Here is a 15,114-nt window from a genome sequence, read left to right as displayed (position 1 = left end):
ACAAGTCGGGGTTTTGTGCTGGGTTTTTTGGTTTTGCATATCATCACAGTTTCTATGAGTTCTTCGAGCAAAGCAGGTCAGAGTATTAGCTTTTCATATGCTGGGTAACCACAAATTTTTAAGAGCTGCTGTCTGCTAGTTTTCTTTGAGGGGGCCTGCAACCTGAGCCACACAGAGCTGTAGGGGGAGAGGTGCAATGGCTGAGCAGCAGGCGATACAAGTACCAGACGAAATGAGAAGCTCTGAATCATTAATTTCTAGATCTCTTCTTAAGAGAGATTTGAACAAAGGAAACGAGGACTGGAGGAGAGAAGTGCTTTGAGGAATGTGAAACCAATTCAAACACTTTCCATTGCGTTTTGCTCATGCAATTTTTGCTCTTCTTACTATCTTCCATGAGTACAGGAACCAGCCTCATAGGCACAGGAGAGTAAGAACTGCAATATTTTCATATTTGTGTTGACATGCTTTTGGCATAGTCTTCGGTAGGCTGATTCACCACTCTGTCTTGCATAGTGGGCTGACCTGGACAAAAGCTCAACACAAAAACTATCTGACCTCTCTGAAACTTGGGGCCAGACACCAGTTTTGTAGCTGCTCACACTGGCGGCAGTGACTGGCGTGACTCTGCACTTGGAAAGATGCAGACACGGGGACTCATTCAGGATCCAGGCAGAGAGGTGAACTACCCTGCTGCAGGATGCTTGAAGAGGGCACAGGTTGTTTGGTTTGAATTTGTTGTTCCTACCCACCCAACCCCCCCACCCCCCAAGAAATCTTGGCTCAGTAAAGAAGTAAATGTTTGGACAGAGGCAAAACTCGTCCTTTGTTAATTTTACAATAGAGAACATACATGATCAAGTCCAACAACTGTTCCTGATAAACCTACTTTGCTAGAGAAATCAATCACACAGAATAGTAAAAGCTGCCTTTCAGGTGCAGATGAAACAACACAAAGATGCTAAATGCAACTGGACGCATTATCTTAAATGTATTTCATCAAGAAAACAGCACTGCCAGCCATCAGTTTCAGTAATGCCACTTCAGCCATAACTTAGAGCTTTGATTTAATTTAATACATCTTTTAAGAATAAATAAACAGACTATACACATTATTACATTTCGTTATACGTTAATTATTTCTTATGGAAGCCTTTGACATTCCTATTAACATCTTTAAATTATTTTTTTTGGCTCTTATCAGAATGGATGTGTAAGTCACAGACTGAACGATCAGATAATCTCCACCACTAGAAAGGTTCAAACCAAAACGAAGGCACGTGTGCTTCCTTTGTAAAAATTAAACAAATTTCTATGATATGAATGAAATGTTTCTGCTTCCTGCTACCAGTAAAACACCATACTGACCCATCAGACATCAGCACAGGCTTTTCACTTGCTTACTTTGCTCTTTCCAGTAGCTTTATTGCTTCCTGTCTTCTATCCTGGTCTAGATACAGTAGCGCCAGCTCCAGCAAGGCATTTGGAATTAGATAATGGTCATATTTTATCTTCTTCTCACTGCATTAGAAAAGAAATAGCCTCAAGATCTTGAAATGATACATTGCTTCCCTCATTTAACAGCTCCAAATAGAAATAAATAGGAGATTAGCTAAGATCAGAAGGAGTAATCAATCTCTACTATGACACTTGTCATGTTCTCTATTCAAAGCTACCTTCCAGGTTCTTAAAAGTTTATTTTCCATAACCATCCTACACAGCGTGTAATTTCTCAGGATTACAAAATATTGCCTTTATTATCAGGGAAGTATTAGAAAAGATTATAATATTATGAGCTCTGTGCATGTGAACCGACAGAAACAGATGCTGTTCATTCACTGCATGATGTATAGAAGTTACAAGTATAATCACACTGTTACCTCTCTCTGCATTTGGCTTTTCGGGTACAGCTTCCTCAACACTGGTAAGAGGAAGGCGCCAAAAAAAAGGGAAGTAGTATGTCAAAAATTTTATGCACCTGTAGTCCTCCAAAAAGGAAAAACTATCTCAGTAAAAAGTGCAGATTTGCAATTCTTCTTCCATACGTGCCTAACACCACCAGCAATTAAAATTGCAATTCCTGGATATCAAAGCAACTGAAATACACTGCAGTCCTCTCCCTTCTATTTCTATCATGGTTGCATCTCCTCTTACTTGAAACGAATAGTTACCAAGAAATTCAAGAGCTCTCCTACATGCCAGGTATGAAAACTTACTTTAAATAGATGTAATTAAAATGGTCTTCTGCTTCTGAGATCTTGCCCAAATGCTTGAGGCATAAGCCCTTTAACAGTTTTATCACGCACTGGTCATCTGCTAGTAATTCTGTAGCTGCAAGATGAAGTAAACAGCACATTTTAGAAAGCTCTAGAGCAGCAGAGACTTTCCTACCTGTAGGGAAACTTTTACACAGGTAGGTGTGTGCACAATCCATTCACTGGAACACAGGACAGAAGGAACTTACTGGTCAATTTAGTTCATTTAATGCAGAGACAAACACGCATCAACCTTTTCACAGATCAATCAAACTTTGTCTAAAAATTGCTGGGCTGTTCTTTCCCTCCCTACTCCCACTGAAAGGCTGTTCCACAGCCTTACTGTTCTGACACCTAAAAACTAACGTAAGGTGTCCACTTTGGATATATTGAGGTCCAATTTATAATCTCTTAATCTTATGGCTTTATTGCCCTTCAGTATGTACAATTATTGGCTTTCCTTGACTTCTAGTCACATGACTTACTGGTATGCAAGTGTGTTATCAATTCTCCACCTTTGTTTGGCTAAACAAATATATGCCAAACTTTTCTACCTGCACCTCACATCCCCTCACCTTCCTACCATACCTTCTCTTCACCTCTTTTGAGTTTATACTTCTAATTATGAATGCCCCGGGTCTTACCAGTGCCTAGTTCTAAGTCATTACTATTAACACCCTTTCTCCATCAGAAAATTTTTGCATACTACATTTCAAAGAAAACATCTGGCTTTTTCATGGCTGTTCCATATAGGCAGCTTAAAGTTTACAAGCAAAATCTTCAGCTTGCTTGTTCATTTCCAATTCATGAAATACTAACTAAAAAGGATTTCTGCAAAATGTGTGATATTGCTTCTCGTGCTATTGAATGTCACCCTCTTTTCACCACTCCAAACTTTATCAAGTTCTTCCTCTATTAGGCCAGCTGATTAAATGCTGACATACTGCATGAAACAGCTGCTTCCCTTTGGACTATGCAGTTGGAGGCCTTGATCCTACAAGTGGAGTCACTTTTATTGCTATGTCCCACAGAGGCCCCTACATACATACGTCACCAAAGCAAATCCCAGAGAAGATGCCCACAGACTATGCAGCAAACTAACTTAGAAGGAACAGGGCAAAAATTGACACACTAAGTACGTGCACAGTGAGATGACTCAGGGCCACAGAAGAGTTATTACATAAGAATAAAAAAAAAACCCAGATCAGTTTTCTCTTCTGGGCATCTGTCCCAAGAACACGTTCACACACATGTATTTCCTCTATTTATAACATATCCTACAGACTGCTCTGCACTGTATAAGCAAACATTTAGGGACCTATCCTGACGCAAATCTGATAGGCATAATTGTATTTCTAGATGTTATTAGTATATTATATTATAAAGCAATGCTAGGAGAGCATCCTCAGATTCATAATTTTACAGTGTTAGATTCCTGAATCTAAGTATTGAAAATAAAATAGTTTAGCCCCAAACACTGTCAGGAAAGCTCAAGGAAAGTGTGACACCTGGAAACAGCATGTGACTATTTGGAACAGGTAATACTTTAAATTGTTGGTGTGTTTAAAATATATCCTCCTTTTCAATTACATGTCCTCACAGTGTTTTATAAACATGAATCAGATTCTACAAATCCCTCCAAAAAGCCAGCCTTATCCACAACTTACCAACTAAGAAAGAAAGGGAACAGAGAAATAATTCACTTATTCAAAATAATTTAACAAAATGTGTGACAGAGAAGGTGAAAGGGTCAAAAGCCTTATTCTAAGATGTCGCACTCAGTGAAAATATTTTTCTGTTATCTTTTACAGTTAATTAAAAAGGAGATAGCTTTAGCTAGTCTTTCAAGCAGCTCTTCAAATCTTGTGTAACACAATGTGCACAGGAAGACCAACATCCTAGAAAAGACTGCAATGCAGTGATTTAGCCCATATTCCTTTGTCAACAGGGGCTTGATCCTTTTGCAGGAAGGTAGTATGTAATTAGAAGGTCAAATATTTAGTAAGGGAAAACTTTGTGAGAAAAGCTGCGCAGACTGCTTGCACTCCCACAGGAGTTGGGAAAGACTGGCAAGAAACAAACATCAATTCAACTTTCTCATGGATGGTTAATTAACAGACTGACAGAAGATGTGGTAGCAGAGCCTGTTCCAGTTCAATGCGATCTTACGCTCATTTACAGTGCAAAGGAAGCCCGTGTCTGATGTCCCAGCTTTCTGTAGCATACTGTTGACACACAAATACCATTCGGCCCAAGGTCACATCATAAACTGACAGCACTTTTAAAACAGAAGACCGACTTGTCTCCTTCTATTTGTCCTTCAAAATTGAAATACAGTATCTGAGGATGACAAAGCTTCCTGATCCAAGTAATCAAATCAATGCATATGCTGATTTTGATCTAGCAAAATAAACAGTCCTCTAATACATGTTATAAACTATTCCTAATACACATCTGTGGATGGAAAACCACTTGCTACTATTGTAAGTTATTGCTGTATTAAAAAGGAAAAGTATTCCTATCTGCATCAACAGTTTATGGTTTCATTATCTAGGTTCCTACTATGATCAGATTAAGTTTACTAATGAGCGTCTCTATTCACAGATAATATCTTTAGCTATTGCACTGTAAAATACCTGTTTAAATCATATCACTGATTACCTGAACTTCTTGCCAATGCTTCTTCTGCTTCAATTAAAGTCTCTAACATGCCTTCTGTTAAGTTGGGACATTTTCCAATTACAGCATACCCGTTCCAGATATACATCATTTCCTAGGGTCAGGGAGAAATGACAGCATCATTAATTACAATACTGGATAAATGCAATACTTTAGAGTATTGCTGTACGATGAAAAAGTTACAGATTCCTTAAATAAATAATCAGTTTGTGAAAACTTATTTTCATTGCAACTGAAAACTTGTTACATTGGTTTTCAGAACAAATTAGTCCTGGAAGACAAGCAAAGAGCCATTTGCTACACACAATGCATGGAGGATTGCTTGAACAGAATGCAAACACAATCTCACTTATAGATGAAAACAAGTACCAATAAAACAGACATAAAACATTCATTGCACATGGGTAACTGTCCCTTGATTAAGGTCTCCTCTTGTTTTATCCTAGCCAGGGCAGTAATAACTACAAACATCTACAATGTATTGATTTCATACAAAAAATACGAAATCTCAGGACAGCAAAACAAAAAGAAAACCAAACCTCCTAACCTTTAAACCAAGCTTCAAACCAACCAACAGAATCTTAGAGCTGAACTATAAACCCTTTAAATTCTTCAGGTTTGTTTGATATTCCCAACAAAAGTAACTTATTTCTTATTCAACTGTTCTTAAGAGTAAATTTTATCAAAAACTGCTGGTTTAATTCCTTTTATTATTTGGGTTCTCTCTTCTATCACCAGACAAATGGGCCCATTGCCACTAGCAATCACAAAGTTAAAGATGGAAATACTGTACAGACTTAAGACTAGTCCTCATGACACATTATTTATTTTTATGACCTAGTCTGTACTTGATAAATCAAAACTTTTCGATAAAGTTTCTGTACAGAGTAACTGAGTTCTGGAACTATAATACAAAAAGCTGTCAGGCTAGAATAGATGAAACAGCACGTTAACCCTAGTCGATGTTGCTTTCCACCATCTGGTCTCTACTGATTGGAAAACCTGTGCTGAACTTACTGTATTTAATGCAGATTTGTTAACATGGGTTTGAAACTGAAGTATTCAAACTACATTTATTCTAGGCTAAACCTCTGAGCTAAGACTTCCTTCAGGACTCGCTCCTCTCAGCAAGTCCCTTCACGGTGAAATGAAAAATCCTAGAGATGAGATGCTGCTCCCAATTTCACATCTTCAGAGTGCTTTTAACTGTTCAGCTGCGGCATCTGCTGCCTCAGAAATGCAACTGCAGCAGAAACAAAGGGCGCAGTGCCCGGCCACTCCAAGAAGAGTTCTGCCTAGAGAAACCTGTTCTGCTAAAATCCCATTAAAATAGCCCAGCCAAACCCCAGGTGTGCACGTTTCTTATTCTCTACAATGTCTGAAACCTGAAAGGCAAATCAAAGTAACCTAATTATTTCTCTCATTTCAGTCTTAAGACTCAGTGGAAAGTGGTCCCTAGAGATTACTCACGCTATGCTGTAACAACTATATTCCTTCAGGAAGCACTGTGTCACATACCCAGCTGGTGGGCTGAGAAATGACTACTCACTGGTGTCTCCAAGAGGCTTTCCTTATTCAGATATTTTCTTAAAGAGTATTTACTAATTATCCATCTGTTTCTCAAACATAACAGCTCAAAGCACTGCAGATATTAACATCACTGCACTTGGCAAACGTGTGGACTTCAAATCCTTTTATGTTCTTTTACATGTTCTTCACAAACAGGTTTTTTAAGTGCACCATGAGCATGGCAATGGGTGCCTTATGCAGCTCTTCTCATCTGGCCACAGGGAACTGGCCAGCATTACAGGTAAAAAGAAAAAAAAACAAGACAAACAGTATGCAATGGGTTTCTGGAGTGGCTACAGGATTCGGTTATTTCATCCCCACACCCATGAGTTGTTCTGGAGAGCACCAAATCGCAAACATTCAGGGGCACATTAAATAGCTGCTTACATGCAGTCCCCAATTCCTGTGTTGTTTCCTCCCCCCCCCTGTAACTTGTATCTAAAAGTCTTCTTTTAGTAGTGCCAGTAAATGACACATGACAGAAGAGACCTAGGGCAAAGTTCCTCAAAAGGGAATCAAAAGAAAGCTGTTAGGAGCATGCTAGTCTATTGCTGGAATAATGAATTACACATGCAACACAGTTACGTGTCACAAACAACTGGTTTAGTTCCCTGTGGCTGGTGCATGCCCCAGTTTTACAGCATTCCTCGCATTCATTTGGCTTTGCTTTGGGAACATTCCAGTCTCCTGCAGAGGTTTTACCTTAGAAACATGGAAAGATACTATACTAATTATCTTGGTTTTATTTCCATAAATTAAAAAAATGTTAAGGGAGGGGGAAATATTTCTAACTTACCAAAGGTGGAACAGGCAAAGGAATGGGGTTTGAAGAAAGATACCGTCGAGCTTTCCGAATTGCAAATTTTTCTGTAGGCAGAGATTTCCCTGCAATTTTCAGTTTCAAACTGGGAACAATCCTGAAAGTTTAAAGGAAAATGTAAGGAATTTTTCCTCTGTGAGCCTCTGGGAAAAAAACATTCAAACTTTTAAAAAAAAAAAAAATCAAACCAAAGGGAACTTTAAAAGCTGTTACACACTGAGCTATTGCTACCTCTGGGGAAGCTGAGCAACACATATTCACAAAAGCTGTCTTTATGCAGGGCACGTATATCTCTAGGCTTCCTCTTTAATCAAGCAGGAGGAAGAGGGACTCTTCCTCACCCAAAGAATAAATTAGATGATGCACCTAACTTTATGAAGGGCCCACCTCTGTTCACAGATGAAGAGACAAGCTAGCTTTTGTCAGTGCTGCTCACATTCTCCCAAAGACCAAACCTCTTCATTTCGTAATGGATCCCAAATCCAGTGAAATCTACTTGCAATGATTATATAAGATATGGAAAACCTGAGAAGTATCAATATATTATAAGCACATAAAAAAGTGATATTTTGATTTTATAGAAACTGTAAAAACCAAAGTAATCAATATTCTTTGCCCCAGCAACATTTAGGCATTTTTGGGCTTAAACATTACAGTCAGGTTAACTCACTGTGTTAATCATGCATATATTCACTTGGACGTTTAACTATTTCAGATTTCTCTTAGACTCAAAACCCAAGAATCAAGTTTGTACTGAAGTTTTCACTAAGGAGGCACACATCTTGTACCATAATCCATTGAAGGCTTTCATATCTTACATGCCATTTTGATTAAAGGAAATAACTGCAAAAGAATGTGAATATTACATGCTACAGCAGCAGCCACTGTATGGTGGCTGATAAACCTACTATCCTACTCCTAAAGTATTTCCAGGCCAGGAGAAATCTGTCTGAACTCAGCGTCCACTTTATTCTAAAGGAATGTTTCATTCTGCCATTTCTTACCAATCCAATGCTATTTGTGCAGATCTTCCAACTGCACAATGGGTAATTTTGCCTCTCTTCCACTAACACTGTGATGTGAAAAGATAAGAAACTGCTGTAACTGGGAATTAAGAAATTTTACCTAAATAATTCAACTTCACTGTCTCCAAAAGGACTGCAGTCATCTGGTCCAAACATACTGAGATAAGCAGCTTTCATGTAAATATAAGTAGCCTGTAAATGCAATCAAGAATATCTATATAAAAAAACGAATTTACAGCATTGCCATTATTGATATAAAGCACAAAACAGCAACAAAGAGGAAAGTTTCTGCTTCTGCCCACAAACAGATATAAATTTACAAAATTTCGAGCAAGAGATAAGTATTTTAGAAGTGGAATATAGAAATATTTTTTGTATTATGTATGACTGTTTACTTTGTATCAATTTATAGTTTATGTCCAAACTCTAGGAACAAATGTCATGCTTGTGTAAAGAAAATTTTTATTACTCTCAGGAATACATGCTAAAAAACTTATGAAAAGGTCATGCTCAGAGAAAAAAACATACTATATGTGTCCAATCATAACTTGGTAGTGTTATCTCAAATATTAAGTTCTAGAAAACAGTTTTTGAAGGGTTTCATGATTTCAGATTATGAAAAGTACCGATTTCATAGGGATTCCTGAGCAATGATACCTTCAGCAACCAAGGAAAGCAAAGCAGCAGAGGACATTACAATTCTTGCAACAGTAGAGAGTAATAGTTGCTGAGTTCCTGAGTGCTGCCTTAAGAAGTAACCATAAGTTGCAGGAGGTTTTTGGTAACATTTTAAGCTGTGATTATCTATTTACACAGGAATCTAACAGTGCATACATGTGACCATCTTTCATTCAGCTCATGTAGTTACTAGTTTGCTACTATCATGTTGCACCATAGGTAACACAGGAATAGGAAGCATCTCTGCTTCTCGAAGGTGCCAGCAATATATAGTGTAAAACTCCACACAGTTTAAAAGGATACATGTTAATATGAATTCTACAGCATTTCAGGATATTGAGGCTTTTAGCCAGGTGGTACACCCCTGACTGTAGGAGCTATTCAGATTAATGCACCCGGGCTGGAATCCCCAGGGGCACCAGGGTCCACCCTGCTGTTTTCACCTGAGTGTGAGCACTGAGATTTTCTCTCACCTGGTTGCTTGGACCTTATGTCAGTTTTGGTTCCACTTGGCTAATACATACAATGTGTAGTAGAAAAAGCAGACAGAGATACCCTCCCCACACACACAGTCAGATCACATTAAGAAGAAACAAAGCCTCCAATCAACTACATCCCTCAACCCCCAGGGCCAGACTTAATCCCATCTGACAGATTTCCCTGGGGCTCAGGGGAAGACTGGAAGGAGGAAAGCTACCAGGGTTCTGGATGGAAGAGCTTCTCCTTTTCTGACACAAGGCAAGGCGCCTCTTCTAATTATATTTGTTATCCTGGAGGCACCATCATGGCTAGCCTCACTCATCACCAAAAGAGCTTATATCCATAAGATAATGAAAGAAATGGCTACTTGCGCCACTAATTGCAATCTGTTGATGACACAATGAGTCAATACACCGCCAAACATCTTTAACAAAATCTGTTCTTCATCTACAAGTCAGGCCCAAAAGATTTCTGTTTGCCCACAATCTGTTCAGATTTGAGTGTCTGCAGTTCACATGGTTCTAAAAGAGCCACAGCAGATCACGTTTTGTTTTATAATCTTCATCTTCAAAGCTACAAAAGCTTCAAAGCTACAAAACACCAACTCAAGTTAATATATACTACAAGGGCCTCCTGCCCTCCTGTTCCACTTAACTTACCTTTGACCAAGTGTTTTCTTTGCTTAGCAGGTCTGCATAGAAGAAAGCCATCTTCCACTGGCGCTTGTAGGTGAAGCACCACATGAGCTCCCAGTAACACATGTGATGAAACTGCTTCCAATATTGCTGAGCCTCGCAACATTCTTCATACCTATTAACCGCCTGAACACAGAGATTTCCAAACACTGCCTTAATCATGTGTAAATGCACATATACCAGTGCTGTAAGCGACACTGGGGCTCCATGATCTGCCAGCATGGCTCCTGCAATTTCCAAATTATTAACAGCCCAGTATTCCCCAAAATCACATCTGTTGGCTTCACACAAAAGATCCTTGGCTCCGCAGTCATCCTGGTGTTAGCAAATTCACACTGCCACAGAGCTCCCTATTCCTGGAAATTATATTAAGTTTTAAGCCTAGGCAAAATGAATGTTTGTGTCTAGGGAAATTAGGAAACTAAAGTCTAAGGACAGATGCTCAGCTGACATTTACTGTTGCAGCTCCAAAGATTTCAAGGGAGCTACCGCACTGCACACCAGCTGATACACTGCCCCAGAGTATTTTTGACACGCATTCTTCTCCTTCCTAATTCTTTCAAGTCTTTTATGACTCTCCACTCAGACTGAAGGCAAAGGATTACCACTGGATGTTATTAAAGGCACAACTTGCTTCAGGATAGGAAAGACAATGAGAAAACTGTGTCATTCATACTGGTGGACTAGATTATCACCAGAAATTGGGAAGGGTAGCAAAATGAACTGGTCAAACAAGCTAGTCAAAATAGTTTTCAAAATTCCTGTTTGTAACTCATAAATTACATATAGGTCAAAGCCACAGGAAACATTAGCCAGAAAGGAAACATTGTTCCTGGAGGAGTTTTTCTAAAGCTTTTGAAACTTGCTTTCCCAAGAGCAAAAGGATTACTTACCGCATCAATATTGCCCTTTAGTGTTTCTATCCTGCCTGCAAAAAACAGGAATATGGCTCCCTGTAATAAATAATAATAAAAATACAAGTATTCTGTAACAGTTTTCAAGCTGACCATACAGTCTAGATCTTTGTTATTTGGCAAGAAAACATTAAATGATCATACCAGATTATATTATGATTCATTTTACCTTTGGATAACGAGCCAAGTAAGGCTTAAGTAGTCTTTCTGCCTCCTCAACATTTCCTTTTCCTGTCCCTAGAATGCATAAAAACGCAAGTGATAAAAGTATTAAGAAAATTAAAAAGGAAAAAAAAAAACCAACCCCACAACAGGAATGCAAGGTACTGATTCGCCATCCTCATCTGGCCAATATGTAAGGTCCTCTCTCTGATAAGTAAGGCATAAATACAGGTTGGCATTGCACTAAGCCAGCGAGCAGGAAGACCTGAACAACACTGTGCTTACTGACTTGAAAACTCATCTATGCATAGACAAACACATTCTGCAGAATGCTTTAGCAGGAGATAAGACGAGAGCATGTCTCAGTGGGAAGCTATCAGCTCCCCAAAAAGTCAGGCATGGCACATGAACAAAGTATTCAGGAGGTCATCACTTACAGCCATTATTTTAACCTCCAAAATAATGCACATGACTACTGAAGACAGATTTAGTCCTCACAACTTTCTTTGCTATCCCCACAGTCTCCCTTCTTGTCAAGCAAAGCTCCATCTTGAAGATACTCTCTTCAATTATGATCACTATTGTAAAATTACACACAAATGTAATTTAATCTGGTCATGAACAAACAATTCACCAACAGATAGGTGACAGAATCATCTTTTTCCCCCTCTGTGTCCCACAAGAACTAATCAAATCCAAGAGTTATTATAAACAATCTTACCTAACACAAAGGTCATGAAAGTATGATAGCAAAGCAACAGCATGGTACACAGCACCGACCTAAAGCTGTATGATGATGCTCCTTCTTGAAGCTGCAGCAGACCATGCTCCTGTGCAAACAGAGGTGAGGAGGACAAAGTACTGAAAAAGTACCAAAGCTGTGTTTTGCTAGTTTGTTAACTTCTGCAGCATCATCTACAAATTGCTCACTCAAATTCCCCAAATCCACCGACGTACATTGCTTACATAGCAGTCAAAGATAAAAATACACATATGAAGTTATCCAACAGTTTTTCTTGGAGTTACTGCTTAGCCTGGAAAACATCTGATGACAGAGCAGCAACTTGGGAGGTATTACATGGTTAACATGAGAGAATGTGAGACAACTTATCGCCATCATCCAAGTGCTGCTAAACAGCATTCCAGAAACAAAAAACACAGAGTTTTGAAATGCAAGGCAAATACAATTGTGCAATGTATCCACATTTGTTGTTATTCACTACAGAAGTAAGTTAAAGATATCAAGAAAAGAAACTAATCTACCAGTAGCAGGGCAAAAGATGACAAGGTAAAAGGATGTTTATAAGTATGCTAAGAACAAAAGGAGCTTTGCAATGATGTTGGCCCACTACCACCAGTGGAAAAATATGATGAAAAGAATTTTTCTCTTCCCTTTGGGAAGAACTGGAGCAATCAAGTATAACACTGTATTCCTGTTCAGTGACAGCGTGATGGATAACCAACTTTAAGGATTCAAACTCCTGAGGCAACAGCATTTAGCAGCCCGTTCTAGAACTGGTTCCATGATATCAACAAGAAGAATATAAATATGCAAACATATTAAACATGAGATCTGCCTGCTAGTAAACACGCACAGCAAGATCCACTGTGTGCTGAGAAAAATTCTGTTTAAAAGCCATACTATGACTGCAATGGAAAGTTACTGGAACATGATGTATGTGACTATAAGGACATCTTTTCAAACCAGCTACACTATAAATAGGGACCCCAAGGGATGTCTATGGGAGCCACTGCAGAAGTTATCAGAGAGAGCACTCAGAGCGTGACCTCAACACAGATTTTCATCTCTTCTGTGACCTTGTCAAGAGAGGGGTGTTATGCTACCTCAACTTTACCACTTACTGTAAACCCTGAAGCTTGTAAACATATTTTCATCATACATGTACTTTTCACTTAACTAGTGTGGTTAAGTGTTTTCATAGAAATACAATTATTTTGTGTTTTTTAAAAAAATAATAATTTATTACATTTATTACTGTTATAGGGAAAGGTACTACTAACACATGTATTTGCAGGTCAATTAGTACAACATCTAGCATGGACAAAATAATGAAAATACTGACTTGTATGTCTCTTCAGAAGAAATTAAGAGATAGTAAAATAATTACTGAAAATCAATGACTTAATTAAGCACTTGGCAAAATAAAGCTAGCTTCATTTTCTGCTGAGAGCAAAACTTTGATAGATATAGATAAGTAACAAAATACAATATATTCAACTTCTTTAAACTGCCCAGATGAAAACTACAGATATTTGGATTTTTAAAAAAGTAGCACTAGAGCACTGTGAGGTAGAAGTAAGACAAAACATTCTGTGGAATGAATTTTGGCAGAAAAACATTCTAGAACAGATTTCTAAAGTACATTTTTTTGAAGTTAAAAACCTTCAGGCTGCATATTTCACTGAGCCTTTACTGACACCAGTATTAGGCCTTACAGTATTTGCTATATTCCATATAATATAAAAATACATATAAAAATCAATGCTGATCACATTTGTGAATAGCCCTAAGAATGATACAGAAACAAATTTTATCAGTCATATAGAATAATTTAATCATTTGTCAAGTTGATCTCACTTAGGCATTTTAGTCTCAAATATGTATTTTAATACAGCCAAACACAAAGTCATCATCTGTATGGATAAAGACCGCAACCCACACCCACACTATGGGGGACTGCATCCTGGAACGCAGTAACTGTGAAGTAACTGGATTAAGAACATTGCCCACTCATCAGAAGAGGGCTACAAATCTGGCATACTTGAGCCTAAATTCTTAAACCGAGTAGTTACACAGGTATGGGAAGCTCACTGAGCAAGTTAGTTCGCTCTGTGGTATGTCCATAATCCTATTTTGTTCAGTACAGGTATTAAAGAATGCTTACTTTTCATTCTGCCACTTGAATACCCCAAATTTTTTATATTAAAGTAACAATGTAATCAGTAGACACAGTTTGGAAAAAAGCAGTTACTAGTATTACAACACTTGCTTGTACAAAAGGCTGCAACAAAGCTGTTTCTCCTCAAAGAAAAACCCCTCTTGTAAACTGCTTCTATTAGGATGAGACTCCCCCCCGGGAAGTGGTATGATGAAGGGTGTCGCTGGGAAACACGTTTTAGATACTACACCCAGCCAGCCTCCCTGGGCTGCCTCTGTGGCTGGGAGAGACAAAGGTACTTCTCCAGGGAACAATTCAGCACAGAAGCCCAGGTCAGACATTATGAATCACTTTTTCAAGCACCTACTCTCTCCACAGGGAGCCTACAGAGATTAGCCAGCAAACCTAACCAGCTAAGTGAGGTGTCACGAGTTGGGCAATACCCCCATGTAATCTCACCGGGGATCGAGCTGAGGATCTCAGAACCAAATCACAAGCAGCTACTACTTGAACCTAAGGAGAAACTGTCAGTGAGCTACACTCACCTGTGCCAGTCACTGAGTATATAATATTTAATTGTTAGGACACACCTTCTAACCATAAATAACCCACAAGTATCTCCCACACCTGTTCCACAGGTGATATGAGCAATCCCAGAACACCAGGTATGAACTTCCAAACGAAGTCTATTACAGGGCATATTGCTACAACATAAAACAGATGTCAAGGCAGTAAGTGCTCGTAATTCCTCCAAAATACTTAAGTGACATTAACACATTTAGGTTTTGTTTTCACACAAAATCTAAGTTACTCTGAAGGGCATAAGGTATAATGCAGAACAGGGAGCAATGACAGTTCTTGGAGACAAATGTGATCCAGTACGGTAACTCTCACCTTTCTGTGCAAGTTGCTCATAACACCCCACAATCTCTTAATT

General features: G+C 38.6%; 1 protein-coding gene across 1 annotated transcript in view; it reads right to left on the bottom strand.

The window, feature by feature from the left end:
- Positions 1-15,114, bottom strand: part of TTC39A (tetratricopeptide repeat domain 39A) — a 46,225-nt gene that overhangs the window by 10,482 nt on the left and 20,629 nt on the right. The window contains exons 9-17 of the mRNA XM_026853697.1: positions 11,999-12,107; positions 11,285-11,352; positions 11,095-11,154; positions 10,166-10,327; positions 8,449-8,540; positions 7,300-7,420; positions 4,917-5,028; positions 2,217-2,331; positions 1,405-1,521 (exon numbers count right to left, since the gene is read on the bottom strand). Coding sequence (XP_026709498.1) covers positions 1,405-1,521; positions 2,217-2,331; positions 4,917-5,028; positions 7,300-7,420; positions 8,449-8,540; positions 10,166-10,327; positions 11,095-11,154; positions 11,285-11,352; positions 11,999-12,107 — 956 coding nt within the window. The remainder of the gene's footprint in view (positions 1-1,404; positions 1,522-2,216; positions 2,332-4,916; positions 5,029-7,299; positions 7,421-8,448; positions 8,541-10,165; positions 10,328-11,094; positions 11,155-11,284; positions 11,353-11,998; positions 12,108-15,114) is intronic.

Source organism: Athene cunicularia (genome assembly GCF_003259725.1).
Source record: "Athene cunicularia isolate RWA chromosome 8 unlocalized genomic scaffold, athCun1 chr8_part1, whole genome shotgun sequence".
Taxonomy (NCBI): Eukaryota; Metazoa; Chordata; class Aves; order Strigiformes; family Strigidae; genus Athene; species Athene cunicularia.
Note: the sequence above shows the minus strand (reverse complement) of the source record. Positions and strands in the feature narration are given on the sequence as shown.